Source organism: Nomascus leucogenys, chromosome X (assembly GCF_006542625.1).
Source record: "Nomascus leucogenys isolate Asia chromosome X, Asia_NLE_v1, whole genome shotgun sequence".
Lineage (NCBI taxonomy): Eukaryota > Metazoa > Chordata > Mammalia > Primates > Hylobatidae > Nomascus > Nomascus leucogenys.
Genome location: NC_044406.1, coordinates 18,044,562 through 18,060,992, shown reverse-complemented (window position 1 = coordinate 18,060,992; position 16,431 = coordinate 18,044,562). Strand labels below are relative to the sequence as shown.

The 16,431-nt window shown below is 43.6% G+C and overlaps 1 protein-coding gene across 12 annotated transcripts in view; it reads left to right on the top strand.

Moving 5' to 3' along the window:
- Positions 1-16,431, top strand: part of SH3KBP1 (SH3 domain containing kinase binding protein 1) — a 358,209-nt gene that overhangs the window by 284,080 nt on the left and 57,698 nt on the right. For all 12 annotated transcript variants that reach the window (XM_030807593.1, XM_030807591.1, XM_030807587.1 and 9 more), the window contains 2 exons: positions 10,336-10,387; positions 13,163-13,243. In XM_030807593.1, the coding sequence (XP_030663453.1) occupies positions 10,336-10,387; positions 13,163-13,243 (133 nt within the window). The remainder of the gene's footprint in view (positions 1-10,335; positions 10,388-13,162; positions 13,244-16,431) is intronic.

Sequence of the window (16,431 nt, the reverse complement as noted above, 5' to 3'; positions counted from 1 at the left end):
ACATTGTGGAATGACTGAATCTAGCTAATTACCATGTGCATTACCTCACATCGTTATTTGTGTGGTGATGGGCAGTAGGGTCTTGAAGGCTAGGGTAAAATCCAGATCATTCTTTTAACAAATGGGTAAAGCATGCCTTCTAATTCCCAGTCATGTTTTGGGGGTGCAGTAAATTCACTCAGGTGAGAGCTACTCCATACTGTACTTTTCTAGAAGCTCTGTGTTACATAAGCTATTAAGGGAAGCACTTCCACCAGGAGAGTGAAGTTGTCAGTGATGAGTGGACTGGGCATGGCATGCTCTTTGGGACATGCACGCTCTCTGGGGCCCCATGGGCATCTCTCTAATCCCCCATAAGCAGCTGCCATCTCTTTGATAGGTCTTTTAACCTTGTCCTTATGAAGCAGAAAACCCAATTTAAGGGAAACAATCGTCATACCCATCAGACAAAGTAATACCTATAACTGAAAAGTGATTGTATAACCTAACATTTAACTTCTAGAAAATTCAAAGTATAACATCCCTTTCCATCTCCTCTGGTCTATAAAAACCAGCCAACCATCTTCGCATTGGTTGTTATACCAGCCTTTATTGCTGCACCCAGAGTATTGGTGAGTTGGTGACAATGTGACTGGAGATAGGGCTGTCATTTGCTGAGTTGAGGGTGTAAAGATGATTAGAATCATTAACATGAAGGCACTATGTGAATGACAGAGTCTGAAACATTCTGCCACTGATTTCAGCAGATGTCATCTTGTCTTGCTAGTGACTGGGGTTACAATCATTCACCCAGAAAAGAGGACGATCTGTGATGATTAGGGTAGACAGAAGCAAACGGCATTTATTCAACAGCAGACCTCTTGACTCCGTAGGCATCACCAGAGCATTCTGAGAAGGCTGACATATTTTCTGCTGGAGTGTGAATTCAGGTAGTTACTACAAGGCCTTTTGGAATTCCTGGCCATCTTTCTTTCGGTGCGTGCTTAGTGGATTCTCCCTCACCAGGGTAACAAATGCTTTGGGGTTTTTCCTCAAGATATTCCAGAAGAGCACCCGTTGATCTCTTGGTGCATATTTTAGAGCAATTATGTAAGCTACTTATTAGAGAACCTAGATTCAATGGCTGTCTGTTTATTTTTGGCCTTGACAGTAAAATTGAATACCAGAACGGAAAGATTAAATATTCTGAGAGCTCTAATGAAGCAATGTGTGTGCTGTGTCATTGTTACAGAAGGCTAACGGGGAACTTAGACTCTCAAAAACAGCAGAAACAACTGCTCACTGTCATTAGCAAAAGAACAAAATTAGAATAGGTATTTTGAAAGATAGTGTTATTTAAGAAAGTGGCCAGTGTGGTGGTTCATGCCTATAATCCGAGAGCTTTAGGAGGCCAAGGTGGGAGGATTGCCTGAGCCTAGGAGTTTGAGACCAACCTGGGCAACATAGCAAGACCCAATCTCTACAAAAATAAGAAAAATTAGCTGGACATGGTGGTACATGCCTGGAGTCCCAGCTATTCAGGAGGCTGAGTTTGGGGGATCGCTTGGGCCCAGGAGTTTGAGGCTGCAGTGAGCTGTCATCATGCCAGTGCACTCCAGCCTGGGCAACAGAGCGAGACCCTGTCTCAAAAAAAAAGTAAGTCTCGGGCTCCATTTCTTTTAAGAGAAACTGTTCAAATCACCAGAAGATATTACTGATCTACCATGCATTTATTTGGAGGGCTCTTCAGTGTTAGTGCAAATCAAGAATGATGGCATTGCTAAGATTCCCATAGGCGTTTCCCTAATGAATGCTCCTCAGTGGGAGCTCAGCCTCAGGGACTCAGAAACCTGCCCTCAAAGTTGTCCCTGTGAGTATGATGCAGGCTCGCCTTTGCTGAGTCACAGAGACTTAATCAGGTAGCAGGCAGCCAGCTTACTCATCGCAACAAGAACTCAGATGTCAGCCAGTCTGGAACACAGAGGTCTGCCTGCCCCAGTCATTTTGTCCCTTATGGGTCTGATTCCTTAGAAGCCGGGTTCCACCAGAAGCCACGTTTATCCGGTGCTTGCCAGGAGGGCAAGGAATCAAAACAAGAGGAGTTTGTTGTTCTTACCAAGGGTCTGGCAGGTATCACTTGAGGCCCCTTCATACACCAAAGGGAAAGATCTGCCAAGGGAACCATGTGTTGAAGTCAACTAAGCCTTGATGATACTTCCAAGAGCACTGCACCACTGCCTTCGGCCTCCATTTGTCTTTGTTTTCATGACTGACTGGACCCTTCCTGTTCACATCAATCTCCAGACACATTATGATGCAATCTGTTAGATTTCCCACTTTCTCTATTATAATCATGTGCCAACCCAGCCTCTTATGATTTTTTATAGCATAAGTTTTGCAGGTTCCAAACTTTTGCAAGAAAGGAAGTCTCTTGCTCGATTCCCACAATGGCTGAATTTTGCTGGTTTAACTCTACCTTCTCTAAACCAAATTCTTAGGAGGCCCCTCACCTTACTTAGCCTCCATCTTCTGACAACCCAGTCCATAAAATCTGCTCTTAGTCAACATTTTCTTTATTATTCATCATGTCCTTTAGCCTTTAGCCCTGGCCCTGATTTTTATTTAGAATCATCTTAAAAGACATCTTATTTGAAAACGTGGCATCTATAAGAAGAACTGTTGTTTTTCTAGTTTCTGAAGATGCCTGATAATTTCCCTATTTTTTAGCCTTCCAAAAGAAAGAAATATGTGCTTCTAATAAGCAACCTTATGAAAAAAATTTACCTAAACGTTATCTGCTTGAACATTTAGTCTCATGGGTGGTTTCACATGCAAAGAAATGGGGTTTGTCAAGGAGTTAATGTCATCCGAGTATGGCCTATTGACTCAGCCCCAGTGGACTTTCTCAAAGCCACCCAGATGGTATTCCCTCTCCCTTCTCCAGCTGTACTTACAGCCTGTAGTCTTTAAAGGCAGAGCCCATGTCCCAAGCTTCTCCTTCATGGGGCCTTACAGCATGCATGGTACATGGTTACTGGTGAAGAACCCGTGGTCCTTTAGTTGGTTGGTGCCAGAGTGTACCTTCTCTTCCTCCTGTCCCTCCTCTCCTGCTTGCTGCTTTCTCTTGTGCAAAAGAGGAGGAAGAGTGGAAGGGAGGGGCAGGGGGAAGCTGGCCTCCTGTCAGGTTGTCCTTCCCAGACCAAGGGAGGCCCAGATCCTTCCATCTGATCATGGGGTCTGGGCATGGAATCAAGGCATCACTTTCAGGGTGGGGCAGATGGAATGAAGGGGTGAGCCAAGGAGTGAGCTGTGAGAGCATCTTAGGGAGAAACCAAATGCCAAGGCCTGGCTGACCACCCAATAGGCCATCAGTCTGAATGGGAGATGATGGATGTAGGCCACTAGGCCAGAGGCTGAGGGAGGAAACTAGAGAAAGACTCTTCCAAGAGCAGGTTCCCTAGGTCCCTTGGGATCTCCAGTGCGGGTGACAGGGCAGGCAGTTGCTGGGGACTCTATAGGGTACAGAGGTGCAGTTTAAGACACCGTCATCACCTAGAGCATAGCTTTAGCTGCACATTTCGAAGGTGTGGCCTGGTCCTCCAGGGGCAGGGGAGAAAAGGGCAGAGTGGAGGTCCCCATGTGTTTCTAGAGCTGCAAAGGGGTGCCCTAATCAGGAGCTGTCCATTTGTGTCCCCTCTCCAGCCTCACCCACAGACACCGCCATAGAACTTAGTGGGATGTGTGGAGGAGGTCTCCCAAAGTCCAGAATTGCTGAAAATCAAGCTGAGACTTACTTCCAGAACCTCACCACTTTCCTCTAACGAAGCCCCTCTAAAGGTTACCCAACCATCAGGGTACATTTCTGTTTGTGTTTGTTTGTTTTTGACAAATCACATCTCTGGGGCCAGAGCTCTGAAGGCAAAGCAGCTCAAGAGGCAAAGTAGCAAACCAGATTCTTGCCAGGGGAACAGTTGAGCCAGCCAATGAGCCTTTTGCTTGGGAAGGGCCAGTCTTGCCAAACAAAGGGCAGAGTCAGTTCTGAAACCCTTCACAGGAAACAAAGCTTGTCTTCCTGCCATTCTCATTCCAGAACGTTTATATCTATTTCCTTCCTGGTAATGTAAAGGTAAAAATCAAATCTAGCTAATCTATCCTTTGAAGGATGGTGTCTGCATGTCTTGGTTCAAGCCAACAACCCCACACACAAGCAGACACGGACACGTGTGCACTTAGGCCTGTGCTCCCTCCGTATATGAAGACTATGGAAGGCATTTGGCTCCCCCAGAAGTCAGAAAATGTGGGTTCATTGATTTTGTTACCATTATATTCATGTTGGTTCTTGTGAAATGAATTCCCATAGCCTGGACATTGAGAAATGTAGAGTTCTGGGCCCTCTGGCTACCAACTAGCTGTTGAAACAGCCTTTCTGGGCCTCAGTGATCTCAGCTGCAGGGGGGACTCCTATGATGACTTGCAGCTCTTAATATCCACTGTTTTTTTTAGCACTTACCTGCAAATTGAGCAGGCTGAAGCCACCTGAGGTTGGAGCTGGAGCATTTTACCTTCACCATGGAGGGAGGGATAAAGAGAATAAATAGAACAAGTGCCTCTAGAAACTCAGGACTTAAATACTTGCCTGAGGTGAAAGGATGTTTGTGTGTGTGCACCTATAGGAGCTGGTTAATATCTTATTACTGTTAAACTCCACACAGGAAACCTTGACCTACTACTTAGCCTGGAGGACCCCAGCCCCATTTTCGTTATCCAGTCACAATTGGATGTTTGGAGGGAAATCAACTAAATGATCTTTTCATGTCTTTTTATTTGAGAATAGTGAACTCCTGTGATGAATTTTCTACTGTCACATTTTGCTGGAGAATCACCTGTTTTGCCTTCTCAGTTCACACTGCTTTGTCTTCCTGTTGCATTTAAAAAGAAATTTTTAATTTGTTTCATTTTTTTTTTTTTATTGAGACAGGGTTTCCCTCTGTTGCCCAGGCTAGAGTGCAGTGGCACGATCTCAGCTCACTGCAGCCTCTGCCTCCCAGGCTCAAGCAACCCTCCTGCCTCAGCCTCCCGAGTAGATGGGACCACAGGCATGTGCCACCATGCCCGACTAACTTTTTGTATTTTTTGTAGAGATGGGGTTTCACCGTGTTGCCCAGGTTGGTCTCAAACTCCTGAGCACAGGCAGTCTCCCTGCCTCGGTCTCCCAAAGTGCTGGGCCTGTTGCCCTTTTTTTTTTTTTTTTAGATAGAGTCTCGCCCTGTCGCCCAGGCTGGAGTGCAGTGGCTCGATCTCAGCTCACTGCAAGCTCTGCCCCGCAGGTTCACGCCATTCTCCTGCCTCAGCCTCCCGAGCAGCTGGGACTACAGGTGTCTGCCACTGCGCCCAGCTAATTTTTTGTATTTTTAGTAGAGACGGGGTTTCACCGTGGTTTCGATCTCCTGACCTCGTGATCCACCCACCTCTGCCTCCCAAAGTGCTGGGATTACAGGCGTGAGCCACTGTGCCCGGCGCCTGTTGCATTTTTAAAAAAACATTGTAGGCCCATGTGCAATACTTTATGAATCATTTGGGGGAGGGGGACAGTCTAGAGCTGCATAGAACCCTGGCCCTGATTTTTATTTAGAATTACCTTAAAGACATCCTGTTTGAAAATGTGGCATCTTTTCTCCTTTGAAAAAGCATGAAGGCTAAGTTTGATGGAACCAGAGAAAGTGAAGTCAGTAAAGGATTAAAAAAGAGGAAAACTTGTAAACCCCCTCTGCTAGTAAGCAAAGCAGGCACCTGGCCAGCATTGATCAAGAGTGGTAGATGCAAGACAGACAGCTCACAAACTGTTCCTTCCTTTCAAAACTGTGCCCCCAACTGCCTCAGCAACTGCCGGGTTTCCGAACAAAACTTCACACTTCTGTCTCTGTCCTTTGCCACATTCACACACATGCTTGCTGTGACCACACTTTTCATACACTGTCTGTTAGTGCAACATTTTCCTCTCTCCCTCCCCTGGTACCCCTCTGCTCTGCTCTGTCACATTTCATGTGTCTGCTACATGCCAAATGTGACACAACAGTAAAGGGATTTTTTTTTCTTTGACCAGTAATCTTGGAAAATGTGATGACTTGTAATTGTCGTTTTTAAATTTGGGGCCCTGTGGTTTGAGGCAAGGTTGCTGGGATAACGGCCTCAGCAAAAGGAGGCTCATGTGAAATTGGTTATAGAAAAATTCAGACCAGCAAGGAGTGAGGAAGATGTCCAGGAGTAGGCGTCCTTGGGACTTGGCTGGGAAGAATAAGGCCACAGGGTGTTGGCAGTTTTGTAAATAAGGAATGACAGGCATACTTCATTCTTCTGTGCGTTCCTTTATTGTGTTTCAGATATTGCGTTTTTTACAAATTCAGTGGTTGTGGTAACCCTATGTGGAGCAAACCTACTGGCGCCATTTTCCCAACAGCATGTGCTCACTTCATGTCTCTGTGTTACATTTTGGTAATTCTCACAACATTTCAAACTTTATTATTATTATACCTGTTATGGGTAATCTGTGATCAGTGATCTTTGACATTACTATTGTAATTGTTTTGAGGCACCATAAACTGTGCCCATATAAGACGGCAAACTTAACTGATCAATGTTGTATGTGTTCTGACTACTCCATTGACCTATGATTCCCCATCTCTCCCTCTCCTTGGGCTTCACTATTTCCTGGTACATAACAATGTTGAAATGAGGCAAACTAACACCCCTGTGATAGCCTCTAAGTGTTCAAGTGAAAGGAAAAGCCACATATCTCTCACTTTAAATCAAAAGCTAGAAATGATCGAGCTTAGTGAAGAAGGCATGTTGAAAGCTGAGACAGGCCAAAAGCTAGGCCTCTTGCACTAAACAGTTAGACAAGCTGTGAATGCAAAGGAAAAATTCGTGAAGGAAATTAAAAGTGCTACTCCAGTAAACACATGAATGATAAGAAAGTAAAACAGCCTTATTGCCAGGCATGGTGGCTCACGCCTGTTATCTCAGCACTTTGGGAGGCCAAGATGGGAGGATCCCTTGAGCCCAGGAGCTCGAGACCAGCCTGGGCAACATAATGAGACTCCATCTCTATAAATAAATAAATAAATAAATAAAATAAAGTAAATAAAAACAGACTTACTGATAATATGGAGAAAGTTTGAGTGGTCTGAATAGAAGATAAAACCAGCCACAACACTTCTTTAAGCCAAGGTCTAATTCAGAGCAAGGCCCTAACTCTATTCAAGTCTATGAAGGCTGAGAGAAGTGAAGAAGCTGCACAAGAAAAGTTGGAAGCCAGCAGAGGTTGGTTATTGAGGTTTAAGGAAAGACACCATCTCTATAACATGAAAGTACAAGGTGAAGCAGCAAGTGCTGATGGAGAAGCTGCAGCAAGTTATTCAGAAGATCTAGCTTTGATGAAGGTGGCTACACTAAACAACAGATTTTCCATTGATGAAACAGCCTTCGATTGAAAGAAGATATAATCTAGGACTTTCATAGCTAGAGAAGTTGATATCTGGCCTCAAAGCTTCAAAGGGCAGGCTGACTCTCTTAGGAGCTAATGCATCTGGTGACTTTAAGTTGAAGCTGGTGCTCATTTACCATTCTGAAAATCCTGGGGCACTTAAGAATTATACAGCCAGACACGGCAGCTCATGCCTATAATCCCAGCACTTTGGGAGGCCAAGGCAGGAGGATCACTTGAGCCTAGGAGTTTGAGACCAGCCTGGGCAACATAGCAAGACTCCATCTCTACAAATAATAAAACTAGCCAGTTGTGGTGGTGTACACCTGTGGCCTCAGCTATTTGGGAAGCTGAAGTGAGAGGATCTCTTGAGCCTGGGAGGTCAAGGCTGCAGTGAGCCATGATCGCACCACTGCACTCCAGCCTGGGCAACAGAGACCCTGTCTCAGAAACAAAAACAACAAAAAAGAATTATGCTAAATCTACTCTGCCTGTGTTCTATAGATGGAAAAACAAAGCCTAGATGATAGCACATCTGTTTACAGCATGGTTTACTAAATATTTTAAGCCCACTGTTGAGACCTACTGCTTAGAAAAAAAGATTCCTTTCAAAATATTACTGGTTATTGACAATGCACCTGGTCACCCAAGAGCTCTGATGGAGATGTATAAGAAGATGAATGCCATTTTCATGCCTGCTACTACAACATCCATTCTGCAGCCCATGGATCATAGTCATTTCAACTTTCAAGTCTTGTTATTTAAGAAATACATTTTATAAGGCTATAGCTGCCGTAGATAGTGATTCCTCTGATGGATCTGGGGAAAGTCAATTGAAATAATTCTGGAAAGGGCTCACCATTCTAGATACCAGTAAGAATACTTTTGATTCATGGGAGGAGGTCAAAATATCAACATTAACAGGGATTTGGAAGAAGTTGATTCCAACCCTCAGGGATGACTTTCAGAGGTTCAAGACTTCAGTGGAGGAAGTAACTGCAGATGTGGCGGAAATAGCAAGAGAACTAGAATTCGAATTGGAGCCTGAAGATGTGACTGAATTGCTGCAATCTCATGATCAACCTTGAATGAATGAAGAGTTACTTCTTATGGATGAGCGAAGAGAGTGATTTCTTGAGATAGAATCTACTCCTGGTGAAGATGCTGTGAACATTGTTGAAATGACAACAACGGGTTTAGAGTATTACATATGCTTAGTTGATAAAGCAGTGGCAGGATTTGAGAGGATTGACTCCAGTATTGAAAGATGTTCTACTCTGGGTAAAATGGTATCAAACAGCATCACATGATACAGAAAAATTTTTCACGAAAGAAAATCTATATGGCAAACTTCATTGTTGTCTTATTTTAAGGAATTGCTACAGTCACCCCAACCTTCAGCCACCACCACCCTGATCAGTCAGCTGCTGTCAACATTGAGGCAAGATCCTCCCCCAGCAAAAAGTTTACAACTCGCTGAAGACTCAGATGATCATTAGTTTTTTTCTAGCAGTGAAGTATTTTTAAATTAAGGTACATACATTGCTTTTTTAGACATGCTATCGCACACTGAATAAACTACAGTAGAGCATAAACATAACTTTTACATGCACCGGGAAACCAAAAAAATTCCTGTGACTCGCTTTATTGCAGTGATCTAAAACCGAGTTTGCAGTATCTCTGAGGTATGCCTGTACTCTGATTCCGAGATAAAGGAAGGTTAACTGGCAGAACTTCACTGATACTTTTGTTAGGTAAACACACATCTGTCCCCAGGATAATTAACACAACGACAGAGAAGGGAGGAAGAAAAAGAGTTAGTGGAGAGCTAGAAGGGGCTGGCAAAAGGGGAAAGAATAATGTGAGATCATGAGGCAGAAACACATCCATCCCACGGACGACCTGTGTGTAAGGGCAGGTGGCCCTTAGAGCAGCTTTCTTTATTTTAATATATTTCTCTGCACTCATAGAGACAATACAGTAAAACATTAAGAATGACACACACACGTATGCGCACACATATGCACCCAGAATCAGAGATCACTGCGTCCCCCTAACACAGCTGTCTGAGAACAGTGCCCTGGCTGGATTCTTTGGCCATGGAATAATTTGCCAAGTCCAGCCTGATCATCTCTCTCCCACAGTCAATCCCGACTGTGGGAGAAAATGCTGGCTACTCTGGAACCAGTTCAGGGATGAATGCCATTGATTGCACTGCTACCTCCATCACCTGCAGAGTGACAGCGTGTGAGAAAAACAAATCACGGCTGATATGCAAAAAAACCCCCAAAAAAACAACAACAACAAAATCCCTCTCTGTTCCAGTTTATCACGTGTACAATGAGTCTGTGGGGTGTCTAACAAATGGCCTGCCAGCCTCGGTGTAGAAAGGGGCAGAAGGCTTGCAACCTGATGTGGCTGCGGTGGGCCCTCAGCCTGCATTTTGTTGAAAGTCCTACATCCAGAGCAGATTCGATTTTGAATCTTTACAGTGACTCTTTTCGAATTGCATGGTTATTCAGCAGATTAAATCTTAATTGCAAATGCAGCTTCAGCGTAGGAGTACCATTGTGCTTGCTGGTTTCAGGCCATTTTTGCTGAGCCGTGCTTTTCCAGAAGGCTGTTACAAATTTAGAAAGGGGGAAATGGCGTTTCATTTGTCGATTGGAGTTTTGTTTTGCCGACTGGATTTATTTTAGTGTTTGTTTAGAGGTGCCAAAAACTGACGTCCCTGGAGAGAGAATTGCTCAATTTTTTTGGAGAGGTTCTCTAAATTGTCCAAACTGTACATAGAAAACAATGTCTGTGGTCCTTCTGTGAGAAGACAGGCTTGCCAACAATCTCATGTGGTGTAATTTTTATTAATTTTTCAGAGACCCAAGAAGCCACCGCCTCCATCCGCTCCTGTCATCAAACAAGGGGCAGGTAATGTACCTTTCAGTTCCATCAAATAAAATATGCATCTTTCTTTTTGCATGTATTCGAATCATCCTCAGTGTAGAGTTCAGGATTCCTGGTTCAAGTGCCATAGATTGACTACTTGGGAAGAGTTACGATTTGATCTCAGCAGGCAGGTTTTAAAGATACTTCTGTTTTTCCTAAAAGATAAACATACCATTAAAATGTGACCCTGATATAGTGTAAAAATCTAGGCTCCCAAAGAGAATGATCAGAAAGAATTAAAAAAAAAAAAAAAGTTTGGGTTTTTTAAGTAAACAGCTTTTGAGGAGAAAAGAACTTAATTGCCCTGTTTCACCTGTGCCCAGTTGAAGGTCAGCTTGGGGAAGATTGTTTCCCACAGGTCATAGCATTGTTGTGCATGTATAGTGTTGCTGAATTTTCAATATCTGTCCCATGTCGTTAACCAAAATTTGTACTGACTTCACTTACTCCTCAACAAAAAGATGTTTTTCTAGCAATAAATACTTTTCCTTATGATTCTTGTTTAATTTTGAAGAGTCTAATTCACTTTTTTTCTGTGTAGTTCAGATATTCAGGTTGAATAATATAGGAAGAATTGATGTTGAACATTTGGTAGCTCGATTCACACTGGATTCTTATATATAAAAAGATATTTCATATTTCCCAGTAGAACTCCTCTTTATAATAGTTAAAATTAATTATAGGGAAAAATTCCTCCATGAGTAATTAGTTAAGTAGCATTTTTAAAAAATTAACAACTGAAATAGAAGAGAAGGGGTATTTTTAGTTCTACACATTCACAATTATGATATTTCTATAACAGTTAAATTATGAATAAATTTCAAGATTGGTTTATTTATAAACTTATTAAGAAGTGATTTTTAAGTTCTTTTGGCCCACCAAGTTAGGAGGAAAAACTTGACCCCAAATTCCTTTCCCATTCCCTTTGGCATAGTTGAGAATTATAGAGATTAAGTCCTGAAATGGGACGTTAATTACATCTTTTGCTCCGCCCCCATCCTTGTTTGCATTGAGCAGTTTCATTTTGCCACCTAGTGGTTCTGGCCATATATTTTATTGTGTTGAAATTGAAGCAAGCTATTTATTTGCTTTTCTCTGAAGACCCCTTTCCCTATAGGCCTTGGTAATTGATCAGAGACCGTGGAGATTAGTTGAGGAGTCCAAGGCTCAGGCAGTCTAGAATGTAGCTAAGATTGGATTCTTCAGTATAGTAGGATTGTCAGTTCTTTCTGTGTCTCTAGGAATGATACTGACTTAATTATAGTTAGGTGAGTAGATTGTAGCATGGTAGGCAAATTCTTACCTTTTTAAAACAATTTTACCAAAGTTTATGATGGGTCTGTGTGGGGCAAAGCAGGATGACATTTAATCTTTATAGATTACTGCTCATTTATCCTGCCTGAATGATCGTGGGAACTGCTTTGTAATGGGGAGATAGATATTCATATTTTCTTCATCGTCAACTTTCCTTGCGTTTGATTATTTTACCAAAAAAAACAGATATGAAATTGACAGAAATGAGATGCAGTGATTAATTTGTAGTGAGTCATTAAGAGGAATTAAGTAAAGGGTGTGTTTGGTGGATATTTTTTTAACTTCTTTTGTTCTCTGAGGTTGTGTAATTGAGATTTCTAGCACCAAGCACCCATCTTTGGAACTGGTCATGGGAAGAGTTTGTTAAGAACTCAACCCAGTCCATACATAAGAGGAGTACTTTTGACTGGTTTGTGCTTTAGCTATTTCTCAAGTGCTCTTACATGCCTGAGGCCACTGGCACCAATGAGAAAACCCCAGGTAAGGGAGCAGCTTCAGTCCATGTGGGTAAAGGCTAAGTGCTAAGTGGTACATTTGAAAAAATGTAATACTTGAAGGACCCCAAATTTGGTGGCATAAAACAACAGCCTTCTTATGTTCATGGATTCTGGGGGTCAAGAACAGACCATGGCTGGGATGGCTTGTCTCTGGTCCGTCATATCTGGGACCTCAGCTGGGAATACTGAACTAGCTGAAGCTGGAGGATCCACTTTGAAGATGAATGTTTCCCTCACATGTCTGGCTCCCCTTGGCAAGGGTGCCTGGAAGGCTGGGCTCAGCTGGGGCTATAGGCTGGAGCATCTGTATGTGGCCTCTCTAGGGTAGTTGACTTCTTACATAGAAGTTCAGTATTCCAGCAAATAAAGCATAAACTACAGGGACTTTTATGACTCAGCTTTGGAAGTTATGTGGTATCATTCCTGCCACTGATTGAAGCAGTCACAGGCCCACCCACATTCCTGGCAAGGGGATGTAGACCTCACCTCTTACTGGGAGGAGTATCAGATAATTCCAGGCCCTGTTTTAAAATGGCTACAAAATGGGATCCAGATTCCTATGAAACCTCCTTTTTTTGGTAGAACACAACATTCAGTGGCCCCTTATTTGTAAAGTTTGATAATTGACATTTATTTATACACATTATCCACCCCCACCCAGTGATTTCTTGTGACTATATTGATGCCTAAGGAAATCAGGCTTAAATATCCGAAAATATTATTAGTGGTATTCTTATAAATTAAGGATACATAGGCAGGTGAACTTAATGACATAGGCCAGAAATGACTTCTGCTCTGTTTCTAAACAGCTCATGATAATGCTAACGCCCAACTCGGGAAGAAAACTTATTGACTTTGCTCTACCTAATAAAGATTTAAGTGCTGGTGTGTCTAATAATTGAATAGAGAAAACATTTTCTGATCACTATTACCCTTTCCCTCCTAGGCACCACTGAGAGAAAACATGAAATTAAAAAGATACCTCCTGAAAGACCAGAAATGCTTCCAAACAGAACGGAAGAAAAAGGTATGAAATAAATTCTTCTTTGGCACTTCCAGAACAGCAAGAGCTGAAGCTGTCTGTTACACGGCTAGTCCAGAATACCCACAGAATTTGCTTTTCCTTTGGAATATGGTGATCACGGTTTTGTTTTGATTGTTTTTACAAATCCTCTTGCTAAGGAAGTAGGAAAGGGTTATGTGGTACTTCGTGGGACCAGAATTTCTCATCAGATGAAAAATAACCAGTCTAGTCAATTAACACATTGCTGCTATTTCCTGATGTCTCTACCATGGCCACCCTCTCTGCACCCTGAAGTCGGATGTAAGTTCCTTTAGGGCCTGGTATATATCTGTCAGTTTCCACTTAGCCTGTCCTTCATGCCTAGTGTCCCAAGGTGCTCATTCACTGTTGATGGATGGATTTGGCTTAGTGAAATTCATGTCCAGATAAATAAACAAATGAAAGCTCTTTTCTTTGGTCACTCATGGACCCTTGACTCTGGGTAACGTTATTACAGACAAACGTCCTTGGTCAAGGATGGTGGAGGAGGGGAGGGTAGCATGGTAATACTGGGAAAGCAGCTTGGTCCCCGGAGTCTCGTGAAGGTGGTCAGGAGTGTCATTGGCAGGGAAGTAGGTTAATGTGTGTCCTGCAATCAGGTTTATGAACGTGTTTGACTCCTGCCATTTTGAGAGTCTCTCCCAAAGAAATCTGCATACTGTAGAAGGACTTATTTTATTAGGTGTCTAGGATTTGATTGATCACACATTTTTATGGGAAAAGTGCTACGTTATTATGAACAGGAGGCTGAGCAAATTCCATTTTAAAAAGCCGTTATTTTTAAGTCACAAGAGAAACGCTGAATTAATGAATGTAATTATTTGGAGGTGCTCCTTGGTGGCCTCATGAAATTTTATTGTGAAATTTAATATTTCATACCAGCCTGCCAAAAATTTTACCAACATTGCCAGCTCTTAAGAAGCTATACCTCTTTCTTTCACAGTGAGCAGTTAGAACTTGACTTGTGGAACCTCATTGTGAAGGCCAGGTCTGTGTCATAGATTGATGAAAAAAAACAGCCATCGAGTATATACTATATGAATAACTCTTTGTATAAAAGCATTGGTATGGCCAGGCACAGTGGCTCACACCTGTAATCCCAGTACTTTGGGAGGCTGAGGCGGGAGGATCACTTGAGCCCAGGAGTTCAAGACCAACCTGGGCAACATAACAAGACCCTGTCTCTACCAAAAAAAAAAAAAAAATGGCCAGGCCTGGTGGTCTGTGTCCATAGTCCCAGCTACTTTGGGAGGCTGAGGTGGAAGGATCGCTTGAGTCTGGAGATCAAGACTGCTGTGAGCTGTGATCATGCCACTGTACTCCAGCCTGAGCAACAGAGTGAGACCCTGTCTAAAAAAAAAAAGTGTGTGATGTGAAATAACCAGACACCACCCTCTGTCCTCATGGAGGACACATGGCTAGTTTCTGGGTAATAGCCAGGCTCCGTGATGGGGACACTTCCTGCACTAGTCCATGCTGACATGTGGACTAGGTTACATGTGAACAACCACCCTAGTTGGCTGACCAAGTGGCCCCACATCTCTGGTTCCTTCCCCTCCCATGATCCCTTATTCTATGCCACAGCGGGTCAGGGAGGCAGAATCCCTGGTCAGATGCAATAGGGAAGCCAGGGAATCAGGCCTACCCGGAGACTTGGTCTCCCTGTTGGGTCAGTACAAACTCCCTTTTCCATTCATCCTGCAGGCTGCTGGAGTTCCTGTCCCTGTCCTGCTGCAATAGGAGAAATGTCCCCTGCTTTGCATTTCAACAGAGCCCTTCCTCCTCTGGCCCCTGTGTGCCATGAAATGAGTTCCCAGCATTCCTGATTGGAGCATATTTCCCCACATTGTGGGGATGAGCATAATAGTACCTGATGGGTTTATTTTTATTTTATTTTTTTAGAGACAGGGTCTTGCTCTGTCACCCAGCCTGGAGTGCAGTGGTGCGACTGTAGCTCACTGCAGACTCAAACTCTTGGGTTCGAGATCCTCCCGCCTCAGCCTCCCGAATAGCTGGGACTACAGGTGTATGCTACCATGCCCAGCTAGTTTTTGTAGAGACGGGGTTTTACTGTGTTGCCCAGGCTGGTCTCGAACTCCTGGCCTCAAGTGATCCTTCCACCTTGCCCTCCCAAAGCTCTGAGATTACAGATGTGAGCCACCACGCCCAGCCCTGATGGGTTTTTTTTTTAACCTTTTGCCAACCATCTGGGTACCCAAACAACATGAGTCTGTGTTTGCAAGTAAAAGGTGTCCTGAGTACCATCTTACAAGTAAGCATAGGGAGCCTGCCTATAGTCCATTGGGCAACTCTCTCAAGTTCCATCTTTATCAAGAAGAATGTGGATGTATGCTTTTTATACCACGCACGGAGCAAGGCTAGTTGGGAACAGAAAATATGAGGTTGTCACTGAACACTGCCCCCGTTTGGCCAACAGATCTGGCTTCAACTTCATTCTAATATCTCTGACTCCAAAAAGGCTTGGAAACCTTATACCTGTGAAGTCCTAGTTTGTCTTCCAAGTTCAAACTGTGCACAAGAAGAATCCAGAACTCATTGTTCCCTGAAATGCTCTCCCTTTGATTGGCTCATGGCCCTTTTCAGAGGCCATCCTGAGATGTGTCAGGCCTCTTTCCTTCCCATACCCAGCAGGTCCCATGGGCCATTGACCAAACCCCTCAGCCCTCTGCTGAGCCCTGACTCCATTGCCAGCCCCACATACAGCTCTGAGGAGATGACCAGACTTGGGCCCTGCCCTCAGGGGCTGTCGGCCTACAGGCTGTGCCAAACATGGAAACACCCAGAAAGTGTCTGAGCGTGTTTGTAAAGCGCTGCCCTGTAATGCTCAGGTGAGGAAGGAAGGAAGTCTGCCTTTGAGCTGTTGGGAAGGGAACATGACAGTGTCACGTTTCAGCCAGGCTTCGAAGGAAGAGCTGGAGTATGCTGAAGGTGGGCGGTGGCCAGAACGGCGCTTCAGGCAGAAGGACCAGCATGAGTGAAAGCGTGCAAGGGAGGGAACAGTGAGCTCTGTGGGACATCTTCTAACCTGACAAAGAATAAGTGGTGCTCTTGGCCTTCCACGTTCACCTTCAGAAATAGCATCGGTATTTTTTTTTTTTTTTTAGCAGGAAATGAGTGATCTGCATCTAAGT